Source organism: Octopus bimaculoides, chromosome 19 (genome assembly GCF_046866305.1).
Source record: "Octopus bimaculoides isolate indiv1 chromosome 19, ASM4686630v1, whole genome shotgun sequence".
NCBI classification, from domain to species: Eukaryota; Metazoa; Mollusca; class Cephalopoda; order Octopoda; family Octopodidae; genus Octopus; species Octopus bimaculoides.
The window spans coordinates 4373869-4391473 of NC_142946.1; the positions used below are offsets into that span (position 1 = coordinate 4373869).

At 37.9% G+C, this 17605-nt stretch overlaps 1 protein-coding gene across 1 annotated transcript in view; it reads left to right on the forward strand.

The window, feature by feature from the left end:
* The first annotated feature begins 9113 nt into the window (after window positions 1-9113).
* Window positions 9114-17605, forward strand: part of LOC106878360 (protein bark beetle) — a 30758-nt gene continuing 22266 nt past the window's right edge. The window contains exons 1-7 of the mRNA XM_014927552.3: window positions 9114-9457; window positions 9855-10298; window positions 12634-12815; window positions 13505-13695; window positions 14029-14388; window positions 15642-15895; window positions 16873-17140. Coding sequence (XP_014783038.2) covers window positions 9918-10298; window positions 12634-12815; window positions 13505-13695; window positions 14029-14388; window positions 15642-15895; window positions 16873-17140 — 1636 coding nt within the window. The 5' untranslated portion in view covers window positions 9114-9457; window positions 9855-9917. The remainder of the gene's footprint in view (window positions 9458-9854; window positions 10299-12633; window positions 12816-13504; window positions 13696-14028; window positions 14389-15641; window positions 15896-16872; window positions 17141-17605) is intronic.

The following is a 17605-nucleotide window of genomic DNA, read 5'->3' on the forward strand; positions in this document are numbered from 1 at the left end:
TGTGTGTGTGTGTGTGTGTGTGCGATGGCATGTGTGCGATTGTGTATGTGTGTGTGTGTGTGTGTGTGTGTGTGTGAGCAGATGTTTGAATGGGAGCATGTGAGTGGTGCGCGAGCACCTGCATGAGAATGTGTCTTTGATGGTGTGTGTGTGTGTGTGTGTGTGTGTGTGTGTGTGTGTATGATTTGTAGCACGTGTGCGTGTGAGTATGTGTGTATGCGCATGTGTATGTTTGTGTGGGTGTACGTGTGTGGTGTGTGTGTGTTTGTTCCTGTGTGTGTGTGTGTTCATGAGAGCTTGTGTGTGTATGTGTGTATGTATGTATGTGTTGTGTGTATGTGTGTGTTTATGCGTTGAATTACGGTTAATCATATCCGCGTATGCATATTTGCTTGTTTACCCCGGAATTAAATACGAGTTCGGTGCCTGACACCAGAGAACGCTTTAGTCTTGACTGACAAATTGTCTACCTGTGGAAAAATACCACGAAAGGCCGTCAATACAGACACAAACATACATTCAGGCATACAAACGCACATACGTACATATATAAATACATATATACATACACACATACATGCAAGCATGTATCCATATATGTATCTGTATGTGTGTGTGTATTCTTTTATTCTTTTACTTGTTTCAGTCATTTGACTGTGGCCATGCTGGAGCACCGCCTTTAGTCGAGCAAATCGACCCCACGACTTATTCCTTGTAAGCCTAGTACTTATTCTATCGGTATTTTATGCCGAACCGCTAAGTTACGGGCATATAAACACACCAGCATCGGTTGTCAAGCGATGTTGGGGGGACAAACACAGACATATACACACACACATACATATACATATATACGACGGGCTTCTTTTCAGTTTCCGTCTATCAAATCCACTCACAAGGCTTTGGTCAGCCCGAGGCTATAGTAGAAGATACTTGCCCAAGGTGCCACACAGAGTGGGACTGAACCCGGGACCATGTGGTTGATAAGCAAGCTACTTACCACACAGTCACTCCTACGCCTATATATATATATATATATATATATATATATATATATATATATATATACACATACATATATATTTATATATACGTATGTATGTATATATATATATACCTATACACACACACACACACACACACACACACACACACACACACATACACACATATATATAGGTATGTATATACGTATATGTATGTAGCATGTATGCAATGACGATCGCCGTCCCCCGACGAAATCTCTACCTTTTCCTACCTAATTGTATCTGAGTGCCATAACGTCTAATACACTCCACCCCCACCACCGTTCAACTGTCCAAACGTGCATTCTTAATTAAGCAGCCGGCGTAAGTTGACCAAACAACGCGTGATGATGTTGCTTGTGGTCATCTCGCCCTGGCTGGCCAATGAAATAATTTATGGACATCTCCTATAAAGAGCCGTCTTCTAGACTTTTCTGAAAGCATGGCGTTGGTGGTGGTGGTCGTCGTGGGAGTTTTCCTTCGGCAGAAGTTTTATTGCGGGGTCACACAGAAGCCTAATCATTAGCATACGCCTACGGGGAGTATATATATATATATATATGTATATATATATATATATATATATATATAGAGAGAGAGAGAGAGAGATAAATAGAAAGATAGATAGATAGACATACACGCACACACATATATATGTATATACACATGTATATAGGTGTGTATATACATGTGTATATGTTCGTATGCATGTATTCGCGTATGCATGTGTTTATGTATGTATGTTTAGTGAGAAGTTGTTGTGTTATTGTGATAAACGATGACAACACATAGAAGATGTAATGATTGTGGTTATGATATATTGTCAGAACGAGTGACATGGCATAATAGCAGCAGCAGCAACAACAACAACAACAACAATAGCTGCAACACCAAGAAAACAGGTACATCGTGAGCAATTGTCGTAACGTGAACAACGTGTCATAGAAAACGGGTGCGCACACACACACACGCTTCTCCTGGTATCATTATTATCTTAACTTCCACTTTTCCATGCTGGCATGCATCAGACGGAATTCGTTGAGCCAAAATTTCTCTGCCCGGATGCTATTCCTGTCGCCAAACCTCAACTGTTTCGAAATAATGTGATAATACACCATGGACAGGTAGAGTTAGCGACTGCGACAAACCAGGGCTTTTTGAATTACTGATAGACTCATTCAGTAGGGCTTTTCTTCTATCCAATTTCATTTATATATATATATATATATATATATATATATATATATATATATATATATATATACAAGAATAAGGGCAGGGAATCGTCAATTAATAGTAGAATTAATAATTAACAATTTTGCCAAGTAGTTCAGTATGAAAAAAACCTTTATCGGTAAAACTATTTATCATCATAAATATACAGGGATTAGCAATTGAGTTGCTTCTCCAACATACTGAAAATTTAGAAATAGCAGTCAAAAAACTACTGATTCTAAACTACAAATTTTTCTATATATATATATATATATATATATATATATATATATATGAATATAAAAAAAACAGATTGACTCTAAAATATATGAAATTTCTACACCACGATTTCTTACTGTGAGAATCGAACCATTCAGCATACTGTAACAATGAAAGGAAAATTTTGCTTAGAAGTTATCTCCCCTGAAATAAGGGAGACAATCAATGCGTGACCGACCTTTCTGTTTCGTTCCGTTTCTTCATTTCAATCTTCTCATTTGAAAACCTTCTTCTGTTCTTTTGTTCTTTTATTGCTCTCAGTCTTTGGACTACGGCCATGCTGGTGCACCACTATAATCACTCGTATTTAATTCAGTCAGATATTTAATCTCTGAGTTTGCATTTATGGAATGGCTAAGTTGTCTTTTGATCCGACGGGAAAATGGTCATCTCAACCTGTAAGAACACACACACGCACGCACACACACACACACACACACACACACACACACACACACACACACACACACACACACACGCACACACAAAAACGAAAAACATGCCAATACGCATAAATTTTTTGTCAAGCAAATTATTAATGTAAGGGAGATAATTTAAAAAGTTGTAGACGAGTTATTTCCCTTTGATCATAGTCTCCAAAATTCGTTTAGGTATTTTGATGTAAAAAAGAAATAATATTTCTTTATTGTCCACGGCGGGGACAAACATAGAGGAGACAAACAAGGACAGACAAAGGGATTAAGTCAATTACATCGACCCCAGTGCGTAACTGGTACTTAATTTATCGACCCTGAAAGGATGAAAGGCAAAGTCGATCTCGACGGAATTTCAACTCAGAACATAAAGACAGACGAAATATTGTCAAGCATTTCTCCCGGCGTGTTCGCCGCCTCAGTATAAATAGGGGGGGCGGGGAATGATCAAATGCAACAAATGCGATAAAACCTTTGACAATCTGTCTGTGCACCAATGTCTGTTCCACTTTCTGATCATTCCTTAACCGAAGACACACACAGGCATTTATGCGTGCGTGCACGAATATGCCTGGTGATGATAGTTCCCATCTGTCGGGTCCCCTGTTTGAAGATAGTGGAATGGCTTGTAGATATATAGACTAGCTGTGAATACTCAATAAGCAGTCTTGGACAAAATCACGGACTGCCCTTTGGCAAAGGCATATCACCCGTTAGCCACCGGGTGATGTGGAAAATACTCGCTTTGGCTATAATACTCAAATTTTGCTAATTTTAAAGGCTAATAACTTTTTAATCATGGATTTATAGGAAAAACGAATTTTATTTTCATAATTAGTATACAAAACTTAATCCATGTATCAAATTTGAGCACAATTTGAACCAAATTGTAGACAGTGGCGAAAACCAAAAAGATCTGGGCTTCTTTCAGTTTCCGTCTACCACATTCTCTCACAATGCTTTGGTTGGCCCAAGACAATAGTAGAAGACACCCAAGTTGCCATACTGTAGGACTGAACCCAGATCCATGCGCTAGGGAAGCAAACTTCTTTCCACATAGTCACGCCTACGACTGTATATTTTAATTTTAAAGCTTTTTATTAATTAAAATCTCAGGGTTATCTCCCTTGTGTAGTATTTCTCTTTATCACAATTAGCAATTTAAATAATGAATTTTCTCGTCATTAAAACTGTAATTAAATTAATTAATCTCGCTTGTCTATTAGTGTCTGCTTTACTAAAATATTGGTGTGACTTTGACCTTTGGCCAGGTCAATTGGTGGTTTAATTTTGTAGAAGGGCGACACACAGACAGTGCCACAAGATTTCACTATGGAACAGGAAAATTCGTAATTGTGTGATTAGCTGTTGTATTGTGTAGAACTGTGTGTGTATGTGTGTGTTTGCTTTGTGTGTCTGCGCGCGCGCGTAGAACTGTGTGTGAAGTAATTAACTAATTACGTCATTAATTAATTAAGTCTACAGAATTTTTCCTGCCATTTAAAGACGATTTCCATGTTTCCTGTCTAATGATTGTATGTATGTATGTATGCATGTATGTATGTGTATACATACACACGCACACACACACACACACACACACACACACACACACACACACATTATATGTTTGTGTGGTGTGTGTGTATAAGTGTCTTTGTATGTGTGTGTATGAGAGCATGCTCGTGCTTGTGCATATGTGTGCGTATGTACATATGTGTATATGTATGTCTCTCTCTCTCTCTCTCTCTCTCTCTCTCTGTATATATATATATATATATGTATGTATAATAATACAAATGATATGTGAGCATATGCATATATACATACATATATGTACATACCTACATCTACATGCATATATAGATACATATCCGGGTACAGGACGTCAAAAACATTTGTCAAAAAAGGAACGGGAACATGAACAAAGCACAAAAAACGAACTTTTTTTCGGACAACAGAATGAACACATAGGAAATCAGACAAGCCACATATGGAACTTTTCCTTCATCAGCTGCCTCTATTCTAAACTAGGCGTTTCGAAGATGAGGCAGAACGAGCTCTTAGAATAGCTCTTCCCGCGAAGCAAATTTTGTGAAACCTGCTATGCGGAGGTTTCCAAAGTAGCAAACAGAAACCAACACAAGCGAAAACAAACGCTGAGGGCCGTTAGGCCGAATGAGATGAGATACTGAAATGGAGAGGAATTTACTTTGGGGTCGAGCGACCTTGAAGAGAATTCCTGCTTGGGTCGTGTAAGAAATAGCAACCAAATCTCTTTTAAACCACACAATACTGTGATAAAAAAAAGGAAGGACACTTTAGATGAAGTAATCCTAGGTATACGATGTTCAAAAATTAATGAAATCAAAGATATGAGCTTGTGTTCTGTTAAAATTTCGTTCAAATGCGAGATGTCTTCAAAGGGAACTCGTTCGTTGATTGGTATTTCATTTTATGAACCCCAAAAGGACAAAAGGTTAAATTTTAACTTCGGCAGGAATTGGAAACACCGAATTTAACCAAAGCTGTATTTTTGTCCGACGTTTTAACGATATTACCACTTGAGGCGGCTGCAGGAAAAACTGTTTGGTCAGAGGTCAAGTGGAACCTGTCTGTCTTGTGGCTGAAGAAACCTCAGCAACGACGGCTTCATTAATAAGAACACCAGCGACAACAACAACAACAACAACAACAATAAATAATGGCTAAACTATTCTGTTGTAAACTTAAGAATTACAAATGGTTCCGTCCAATTCTAAACATATCTTTAACAACCTCATTCACGTCGTATTTTTTTCCCTTCCTTCCACGTGACGTTGCTTAATGTCTGACCTTGCATGTAATTCCAAACAAAACCATTCTAACGATCTCAGTGTGACGAATTCATCCAAATGATTTGTCGGTGTCCGTTTTACCCAAACCGAATTCTTCGATTTTCATTCTGCCATTCTTCACTCTGTGACTCTTACCGAATTATTTACTCATTCTTCAATGTTGTTCGCTTCAACGATTTCACAAACGAAGCGTAGATTTCTGTTTTGTTTTATTCTCACCAACAGTTCGCAAAATCATCTCTCATTAGCACAAAAGACAGATTCTACCGTTTTGTCGGACACATTACGTCACTGAACTAGTCTGTCTGTTTGACTGTCTATCTGTCTGTCTGTCCATCCTGTCTGCATCTCTGACTGTCCGTCCGTCTATCTATCTATCTATCTATCTATCTATCTATCTATCTATCTATCTATCTACCTATCTATCTATCTGTCTGTCTGTCTGTCTGTCCATCCATCCTCGATGATAACATTACAGATGTGATCATAGCCATAATGATTATAGTGGTGGCTGTAGTTTAGGCTGTAGTGATATCTGATGAAGTGGTTGTACTGTTGTTGTTGTTGCTGTTATTGTTAATTTTGATGTTGATGTTGTTGTTGTTGTTGTTGTTGTTGTTGTTCTTCTTCTTCTTCTTCTTCTTCTTCTTCTTCTTCTTCTTCTTCTTCTTCTTCTTCTTCATCTATACACCAGCAGCCCCTAAATTAGTCTTTGCAAGCAGCGTCACCGGTTACAACTGCAGCCGTTCCTCCAGTGCTGCCATCTTAAAATATGTATTAGTATTTATGCTCTTCTATTATTAACTTTCAAAATGGATTCTTCTTAATCTACCAAACCTGGAATCATTGTCGTCAGTTGCTACTTTGACATTCCATCGATGCTGCCTTACAGGATATTCTACGAGGATTCATCGTTTTTTCTTTTCGATGTTGTTCCGTAATTATCTGCCATTCCAAACGGTTCTTCAACCTGTCAGCTTTGATATGTTACCAAAGCTTCAATTCTTTCGATTCTGGTTCCAGTTGATTCCATTTGGTGTCAAAAGTAAAAGTGTGGCTTATCCTTCGGAGACGGTATCGCCACACGGAAACTAATTTGTTCGGCAATTTCCGTAAAGTGTTTTTTATTTCTTCAAATTTTTTTTCATCTCACACGTACATACATGCATGGACATTGTTGGCACTCCGTCGAGGGTTCCAGTTGATCCGATCAACGGAACAGTCTGCTCGTGTACCCTTAACGTAGTTCTTGGGGATATTCAGCGTGACACAGTGTGACAAGGCTGGCCCCTTTGAAGTACAGGTACAACAGAAACAGGAAGTAAGAGTGAGAGAAAGTTGTGGTGAAAGAGTACATCAGGGTTCGCCACCATCCCCTGCCGGAGCCTCGTGGAGCTTTAGGTGTTTTCCGCTCAATAAACACTCACAACGCCCGGTCTGGTAATCGAAACCGCGATCCTATGACCGCGAGTCCGCTGCCCTAACCACTGGGCCATTGCGCCTACACATACATGGACATAAACATACATATACTTACAAACACACACGGCAGTGTGCGAATGATATTCGTAAGGTCAACTTTTACTCACTCTTGGCCAATTTGATGCTTTACCAGTGATTTAGTTTTTGCCCAATCTTAATTCTTTTTTTTTTTCTTTTGCAATCCGATGAACTAGTGGTAAGCTACATTTGGACATAAAATAATCGAAATTTGGTTTCTGCAGAAAAAAAAAAAGTTACGATAGAAAGATGTAGGACCAAAATTGAGAGAGTAACGCCTGGAACATATTTGATTCGTTATTTCGCAGTTATTTGAAAAGCATATTATATTTTAATTATATCTTTATAAAAGAACTCGATTAATAAAATATTTTGGTGAAAACCCCGTTAAAACATATTAGATAGAAAAAAAAAAATGCTATGCAGCTTTAAGTAACCAAAAACTTGGTAGGTGACGCCTAAAATTGGCTTTGACTCGAAATATCTCAGGTATTTCAAAAGCAAACTATACTTTAATTATCTCTTTAAAGAAGGATCTAATTATCTCTTATCCGAAAGAAGGACAGTAAGAAGGTAACGAATGACAAAAGAGAGTCGGAAAACTAGAAGGGGCTGGTGTTAAGGGGCCGAATATTCAAAAGAAATCCCAATCCTGAGATGTAAAAGAACAGTATACGAGTGGATGGTCAGAAGTGTCGGCCAGAAGTGTCGCCTTCTGATTGATTTGACCTTGGGGCAGGCTTTTGTGAGACCCGAGATGTTACAGCCTCGAGACCTACCAGAGTCATCACGGCAGTTGTGTAGTGTTGGCAGACACTGTACTGAACTGACAGAAATACAATACTACGAGTAAAAACAGTGTCTGAGAGGCCAGTCTGGAGGTTCAGGGAATTATGGAAAAATATAATTTACAAATGAAGACTGAGCCTTTATCTCCAAAGCAACCACGTTTTGTCTTAAAGGACCACAAACCAAACTTCTTCAATAACCCAACTCGCCGTCTTATCTGTCATTTCCAGATCGGGTATCGATATACTGAGCAAAAATATTCTGGATAAATATATTCCTTCATTAAGGAAAATACTTAAACTTAGTGCCCTTTAGACTAGTAAATATATATGTATCTGTATACATATGTTGCGTGTATGTGTATATGTGTGTGTGTATGCGTGCGTGCGTGTGCGCATTTGCATATATACATAATAATAATAATAATATTATTATTATTATTATTATTATTATTATTATTATTATTATTATTATTATTATTAGGGATAAAAATCCAAATTGACAGGTAAAAACTCAATTAAATCGATGAGTTCATGAACCTTGGTTCTTTTCCCTAAAACTATATATATATATATATATATATATATATATATATATATATATATATATATATATATATATATGTGTGTATACATATAATTAAGGGATCAGCAAAATATTTGCTTCACCATATACCGAAGTTCAGAAAAATAGCAGCTAAAAAAGCTGAGAATCTCACAGATAGCATCACTTGTAACTCACAATATGTATATATATATGTATATATATATGTATATATATATATGTATATACACACACGCGCATATGGATGTACTCAGCCATTATTTTTTATGAGGGTAGTATGTGATTTGAGGGAATTTAAGTGTTATTTCTAACAGATCCAGTGACTGCTTAAAAAAAATTCCCTCCGCGTAATTGTGTTGAAGTTATTGTTAGAAGTAGGTGTGGTGCTCGTGGTGCTGGTGGTGGTGGTGGTGGTAGTGGTCGAGTCGGTAAGAGAGAGAGTAAGCTTCCCTTTCTTTCTCTGTCTTGTTATTGTTCAAAGCTTCACTATCCCACAGGTAGATGTCAGGCTGATCGTGTCACATGACCAATGCTTGCCTATTATACCTATGTGAGTCCACAGGTAAAAAAAAAAGAAAAGCTAATTAGGTCAGGTAAGTTTCCTCACGTAGATTCAACCGGATTTAAAGAAAAATAACCACAACAGAGGAAACAGACTTTCTATCTCTCACAGGGACCACTTTTACAAACACCCCTCTTCGGACAGTTCATGTAAAAACTTTTATATATATATATCCGCAGGGGGTTCGAACAGGTGCGCGTTAACGGACTGTTCAGTTTTAAATGAAAAACATGTAGATGTTTTGACATCCAGGTAGGCAGACTTTCTGTTGCTCTTTTGTATATTAACTATGATTGTTACTCATCAGCTCGACAGGTAGGTACTCACTAACTAGGGCATCTCAACTGAATGACCCTCTAAACAAGATCACAGCGACCCACATTACTTATTACCATCAGTATTTATTATTATTATTATTAATAACTACTACTTCCACCATTCCATATTTTTAATAATCGTTGTCGCGATGGAAGTTGAAAACTTAAAAACAATTCATTGTTTTAGACGAAGTATGTCTCCTTGACGAGTGACCCGGATTAAAAAACCTAACTTTCGTTTCTTTCCAGTTATTTTTTTTTTATTATCATTGAAAAGCAATCGCTTCCAGTATAGTGATCAATATATATTTATTTATTTATTTATATTTCAGTCACTGTACTAATATATACACATATATACTCGGGGAAAGAAGTTCCACCCGTAGACAGGAAGCATGGCGAAATACCTGGTATTACTCTGTAATGTCTGCCTCGGCCTTCTCGTCTGTATTTCCGTTTCCCCGTTGTTGCGGGTTCAAGCCCGAGAAGGAATAACACCTCCACCGAGAACAGGCGATGGTAAACCAATTGTAGCCAACGGAAGAATATATTATCTCGACTATATACCCAAGCGATGTCGAACCCCGATTATAACGAGGTACCCGTACGGGGGACGCGTAGACCAACCCCGAGCTTTAATGAAAAAGGACAATCCTCACAAAATTAAAGGATCCATACAAATTGCTCCCAGTGGTTGCTTATACATCGAACCGGGCTGTCGTTTAGAGTTCGCTCCTGGTCAAGGACTTATCGTCAATGGTACCCTCATTGCTAGGGTAAGTAATATTCTTGTTATTCATATGCTTGTCGGTTTGATCTGGCGTTCTCATGGCTTGATATTTATGTCTATGTATGTATGCATGTATGTATGTATGCATGTATGTATGTATGTGTGTGTGTATGTATGTATGTATCTATCTATCTATCTATCTATCTATCTATCTATCTATCTATCTATCTATCTATCTATCTAGTTTTCCATGCAGTATTTCTGTTTAGACATGCCTGTTCTGATTTTGCAGACATATGATCGAAGCTTTTCCATTTCTTATTCAGCCACAGTTTATCTAGGACTCTATAATTTAGTGTGCCCTTGTTTTATGATGGTGGGGAAATTTGCTGCTATTTCGTGCAGGTACTGACCACATGGAGCCACCTTAGTTGTTTTATCCATGAAAGTTGTCATAGAGTACATATGGAGTACACTCGTTGCCATTAGCAGAGCTGATCTGTACTCTTGGACAATCCTTATCTCCATTGTTTCTCATGACTCAACAGCCAGCACTTGTCTTCTACTGTTGCTAATGACAAACAACCAATCCTTATATCTATCTTTTGCTAACGATCCAACAATCGATATGTCTCAAATGTTGCTAACAAAATCGAACCATTCTCATGAGAAATCCAAGCATTCACACAACCATTATCTTCAGGTCTTGCCAGTGTTACTAATTCTCTGAGAACACTAAGTGTCAATCTTGTACACCTACAGAGACTTACCCAAGGCGCCGCACAGTGGTGCTACCAGCTGTGTATTCCAAGATGTCATTCATGGACTCTCCACGATTGTATCAGGTTGATGCATAATAAATTTTATTCAACAAAATATTTAAACAAAGCGCCAAGCAGAAATTGAAGTAGATGGTGAATATGCTCCGGAATAATCATTTAAGGATGTTTTTGTTACATGTTATTGCTTTTGTTGAATAAAATTTGTCGAAAAAGACTGCAATAATTATGCACCAACCCAATATTTCATTTGGTGCTACTTCATGTGATTCAAAGAAGAACCAGCTCTTACATTAGAATTGCACTAATTTTTTTTTTCTTTGAAGAACTCTTAGAGAAACAGTTTGGAACATAAAGTAAGAATATTTAATACATCTAAATGAAATAAATCTGTTTTTTGTCTTTAAATTCATCTAAAAAGATTTCAAAAATTATCTAAACTTCATTGTGCATATTTTTATCTATTTTTAAAAATATAACTTGTAATGGAATCCATTAACCATTTCCAATTCTATATGGCCTAACATTGCCAGAGTGTCATTCCTATATTTTGTGTGTGTGTGTGTGTGTGTGTGTGTGTGTGTGTGTGTGTGTGTGTGTGTGTGCTTCCTTAGAGTATCCAGAGTAAATAGCCAAAGAAGGTCAGTAACATCATCCCTGTCACAGTTCCCCATTGATATGGTCAACAGTGAGTCATCTTCCCTTTTTATTCAGGAGGAATGATCAGGAACTAACACTGACTCTCACAGGCATTCATCAGAATTCTGATATTGAGGTTGCTATTTTAGTGTGTGTGTGTGTGTGTGTATACACACACCATTGTCCAGCCAGCCACCATGATTGACCGCTAGCTCCTAAAGTTTTTTTATTCTCTCTCTGTTTATTTTTTTGTGTTCCTTTCTGATGAAGAGCATAGGCTTGAAATGTAAAAGTCTTTCTCACCTTCCCAAGCGTTAAACTAATACACCTGTTTGTTGTTTATACACCTGTGTTTGTCTTTTGACTTCCTGTAAATTTCAACTATACATATATATATATATATATATATATATATATATATATATATATATATATAAAACAAAACAGGAAGTTGGAAAATGCTTTGGTATTATTAATTTACCATTACACATGTTTCGTTTACTATTAGGAATTACAAAATTGAACATGTAGGAGAAATATGGTAGATACCTCTTACATATACAATTTTGTAATTGCTGTTAGCAAATGAAACATGTGTAATGGTGAATATGTAATACCAAAAATTTTTCCAACTTCTTTTAATGTAGAATAAACTCTGTAAGCAATATTTCTAGAATGTTCAACTCTAACATGGACCTCACGTAAATATAGCAATTCCATGTTGGAATGTAATATTGGAATAAATAGATGTGCTTCAAGGGGACTGATCTTGGGATTTTGCCATTCTTACATTGTGTGTACATGTGTATTAATATATAGAAGGGATTGAAATCTAACTGTATCCTCATCAGGCTCTTCTGCAGGTTCTGGTTATCAATTGTCTATTTGTAGATGGTGTGTGTGCATGCATGCATATGTGTTTGTGTGTTTATGTATAATTTTCTTGTGTCTAATTCTATACAGGGAAGTGAAGAGGTTGGTGGACGGATTGTGTTTACGAAGGATCGTGACTACGACGACGTCATTGGGAAGGAACGAACCTGGAGGACAGATGCTCGTCTTGTGGATGGAAATACGACAATGGACGGGAGGTTAGAGTTGTTGCATCAGCAGAAATGGCGGGGCGTTTGTACCAATTACAACAAGTAAGTAGTGCTGTGGTGGTGCTAGTAGAATGTGGTTGGTGATACATTGCATATATATATATATATATATATATATATATACACTATAGTCTGAGACCGACCAAAGCCTTGTGAGTGGATTTCGTACACAGAAACTGAAAGAAGATTGTCATATATATGTGTGTATTTGTGTGTGTTTGTACTCCCACCATCGCTAGACAACTGATGTTGCTGTGTTTACGTCCTCATAACGTAGCCATCTAACCCATGCCAGCATGGAAACCGGACGTTAAATGATGATGATGGTACGTACGTATGTGTGTGTGTAGATGTGTCTTTGTGCCTGGGTTTGCCCCCCTCCCCACCTCCCACAACCTCTTGACAACCAGTGTTTGTATGTTTATGTCCCTGTGACTTAGTGTTTTGCAAATGAGACTGGAACAGTAAGTTCCAGGTTTAAAAGAATCCAGCTGAAAAGTGTGAGGATGGCTGCTTCTGATGGGACTGTATAGAAGAGGTACCTGAGGACTGTGCCTCCACAATGCTTCCAGAAATAGTGGTCAGAGAAAATAGATGGACAATGTGTGATATTGACCTGGCAAGGGTCTTTCATACAGTGCTCACCTACAACCCATGACCCCTAGCTAATCACTGATAGTCTATACGTAAACAGGCGTATTACCTCCCTTTAATATCCATTCTTCTTTCAGCTTTACCAAAGAAGATGCAAATGTGACTTGTCGACACTTGGGGTTCCTCAAAGGCAACTTTACTTACCATTCATTCTCTCAGAATGTCTCGGATTACCTACTGTTCGAAAAACCAAACTGTACAGGCAGTGAGGATTCTCTCACAGAATGTTCTGGATGGACAACCATCAAAGCAGGCCTACATATCTGTGGTAAGTTGGCTGAGTCTAAAATCACTTCTGAAGATAAATAAATTTAAACTTGGCATTGCTGAGACACGTTGCACATGTAAACAATAACCTATCTTTCTAGTGCTAAGGGGTCGATAACTTATATTGTGGAGATGTCATATATATAAACACACATGCGTGCACACACACACATACACACACACACACACACTCACATCCATATACATACACATGCATTCACATCCATACACACACACACTCACACACAATTTAAACATTATGAATATTTTTATTCAGTAAATTTATCAAACAGTGATATAATCAAAGAATTTTCAAATTTTTTAAAAATTGCAGATGGTCAGCAGACAATCGGATTTGAATGTGAAGGTTTCCAGCCTGGCATTGCCATAACGCATTGGCGGGGTATTGAGTTCTATAATTCTTCCACACAAGTCGTCACTAATGAACCAACCAACACCAAGATGGAGGAATCTGATTCCAGTATTTGGTACTCTGACGTAGAGTTTGCAGGTTTGGATGTCTTCCGTGAAGGAGTACTGGGCATTAACCATCCATATGCCTCTATTAGCGCCAGTCCTTTTGTGCCATTCATGGACAATGTCACAATATCCAACGGAGCCTATGATGCTTTAAATCTCACTTATATTCTTGGCAAAGTCAACATAGAAAATTGTACAATTCAAAATAATAGAGGTGAGTTGATGTTTTCATTCTTCACTTTCTTGTCATTGAGCTATAGCCCAAGAACAGAATTGCCTCTAAGAGTCTTCTCAAAATCAGATTAAACTGATGCGAGGCTTGTAATATATGTTATAAAGAGGCCAATTCATTGTGGCGTGTTTAGTTCTTATTTCAGTTCAATGTGACAGCCATTTGCTTTCTTTACTAGTTCAATCCATTTACAAAATGATGCAGATGCCTTAACTCTATTTTTTTGTCCATTGTCTGGAAATCTTTTGTCACACATCCTGTGACCTCTTCAGTGACTCTCCATCCCATGTGTCTCCACCTGTTCTGTCCCCCCCCAAAAAAAATGACCATCCCAAAATATAACGATGTCTGTTTTTAACTCATGATTTCACATCAGGAATTTTGCAAAACAAATACACACAAACACACATGAGAGGTGCTGAAAAGTTCCTGCCTTTAAAGGTATCATGAAGGGCCTGGTTGGAGGCCCAACCTTCTGAGTTCTTATACAGGTCTTAGATGAACTGGAGGGCTGGTACAGTAAGTGAGGGGAATCTGAGAAGGGAATATGTTGAATAAACTCATATTTAACTGATCCGCTTGTATTTTCTTTTGCTCAAAGCCACTAACTTTACAGCACCCCCTCATATATGTATATATGTATATATATATATATATATATATATATATATATATATATATATATATATATATACATATATATATATCATCATCATCTTTTAACGTCCGCTTTCCATGCTAGCATGGGTTGGACGATTTGACTGAGGACTGGTGAACCAGATGGCTACACCAGGCTCCAATCTGATTTGGCAGAGTTTCTGATGCCAACCACTCTGAGAATGTAGTGGGTGCTTTTATGTGCCACCGGCACGAAGGCCAGTCACATGGTACTGGCAACGACCACGCTCGAAATGGTGTATTTTACTTGCCACCTGCACGGGAGACAGTCCAGCGGTACTGGCAACGAACTCACTTGAATGTCTCTTCACGTGCCACTGGCACAAGTGCCAAGAGGGTGACGTTGGTAACAATCACGCTCAAATGGTGCTATTTACGTGCCCCCGGCACAGAAGCCAGACAGCTGGTACTCTGGCAACGATCGCGCTCAGACGATGCTCTTAGTGATCTACTGGTACAGGTGCCATCACGATTTATATATATATATATATGTTTGTGTGTGTGTGTGTGTGTTTTAATTTAATTTAAACTTTATTTTCGGTTTGTTATCATTACAGGTCATGGTATATTTGTCAAGTCAGTGGTAGGTGAAGTAAAGATAGAAAAATCTGTGATCCAGCGCAACTGGGGAGATGGAGTGAAGTTTTACAGCATCAACAAGACTCTACTCCATGATTTCGACAGACTGTTCGATGAACATTTTTTCTTCTGCAAACGTGTAAAACTTCAATACAACCGCTACCCACTCGAATTGGGAGAGCAGGTTGTTCACACCAACTCCTATGATACTGTGGTTCCTGGATGTGACCATGTAAGTAGCAGACAAGATGGAGGTGCAAGAGCGTTCCTTTTTCTGTTTAAATTATGTAAATTTCCTTGTTCTATTTTTTATAAGTTTTTTTGTCTCCTGGAAATAAGGTTGGATAATTGTTATGCCGATGTTGACTCTTGAAGCAGAAACCCCAATCTCCATATCTTTCCTTTTATCTCCAGACAATGAGGCTGTCCCTTTCTCTCAAATGGTTTGTCAGCTTTGGAGAGTTCTTGAATTTTGAGATTCTCTTCCCCTTCTCAACTGGAACTGGTCTCAATTGCTAATTACTCTTAGAGATCTTTTTTATCTTTTACTTGTTGCAATCATTAGACTGTGGCCATGCTGGGGCACCACCTTGAAGAATTTTAGTCAAATGAATTGACTGCTATTTTCTTTTCTTCACCTAATCCTTATTTCATTGGCCTCTTTTAATCAACCCACAAGATAATGGGGACATAAACACACCAACATAGGTTGTCAAGTGATGGTGGAAGACAAACACAGACACAAAGTCACACACACATCTTTTATTTTTTACTTGTTTCAGCCATTAGACTATGGCCATGCTGGGGCACCACCTTCAAGACATTTTATTCGAATGAATCAACCCCAGGACTTATTTTTTTCAGACTGGGTACTTATTCTATCAGTTCCGTTTACCAAACCGCTAAGTTATGGGGATGTAAACTCACCGACACTGATTGTCAAGCAGTGGGACAAACACGGACACAAAGACATGCACACACACACACACACACACATATATATCATCATCATCATCATCAGTAGAAACCTTGCCAGATCAGATTGGAGCCTGGTGCAGCCTCCTGGCTTTCCAGACCTCAGTCAAACTGTCCAACCCATGCCAGCATGGAAAGCGGGCGTTAAATGATGATGATGATTATTATGATTATGACGATGATGGTTGTTGATGTTGTTGTTGTTGTAAGTAATGTTAGCTATTTCTGTTTCAGACTTTTAAAACCCGTGCAAACATGCAGCTTACCCTGCACTTCCTGCTGCTGGAGAGTGACCCCAACAGTGAAGGTGAACTAATTATATCTTATGGAGATGTTAGTAAAACGCTGACAAAGACGGTGCCAATACGGAATGGTAGCTACCCTCAGTCGATCACAACTCTCTCCAATGTTATAAGCATCAATTTCAATTTTAAAAGACGAGGATACTGTTCCGTCTTTAAATATTGTATCAGGTTCTTGCTTCGACTCTCAACCAATTTTGGTAAGTCTTTACTCACTTCTTTTCTTAACAAGTAAGCCTTTAGTCACTTTCTCCCACAATAGCCAGTATTGGTAAATCTTCTGTGACTCATTAACCCTCTCGTTACCGTATTTCTGTTGAGATGTTCTGTGTTTCTTTCAATTAATTTTAAATATAACAAAGAATTTAGTAAAATAACTTAATTACCATTAAGTTAGCGTTAGGAACATAAATTGTGACTAAGGTTTGGTGGAAGATTTTAATTCAAAACTTATGGAAACAAGACATTTGTACTACAGAGCCAGAAATGGTTTTAGTCAGGTTGATATCAAAGAGGTTAAGAATTGTTTCTCTTTTATACATTTTAACCCTTTTGTTACCATATTTACTTTGAGATGCTCTGTGTTTCTTTCAATTACTTTAAATATAACAAAGAATTTAGTAAAATAATTTAGTTATCATTAAGCTAGAGTTAGGAACATAAAT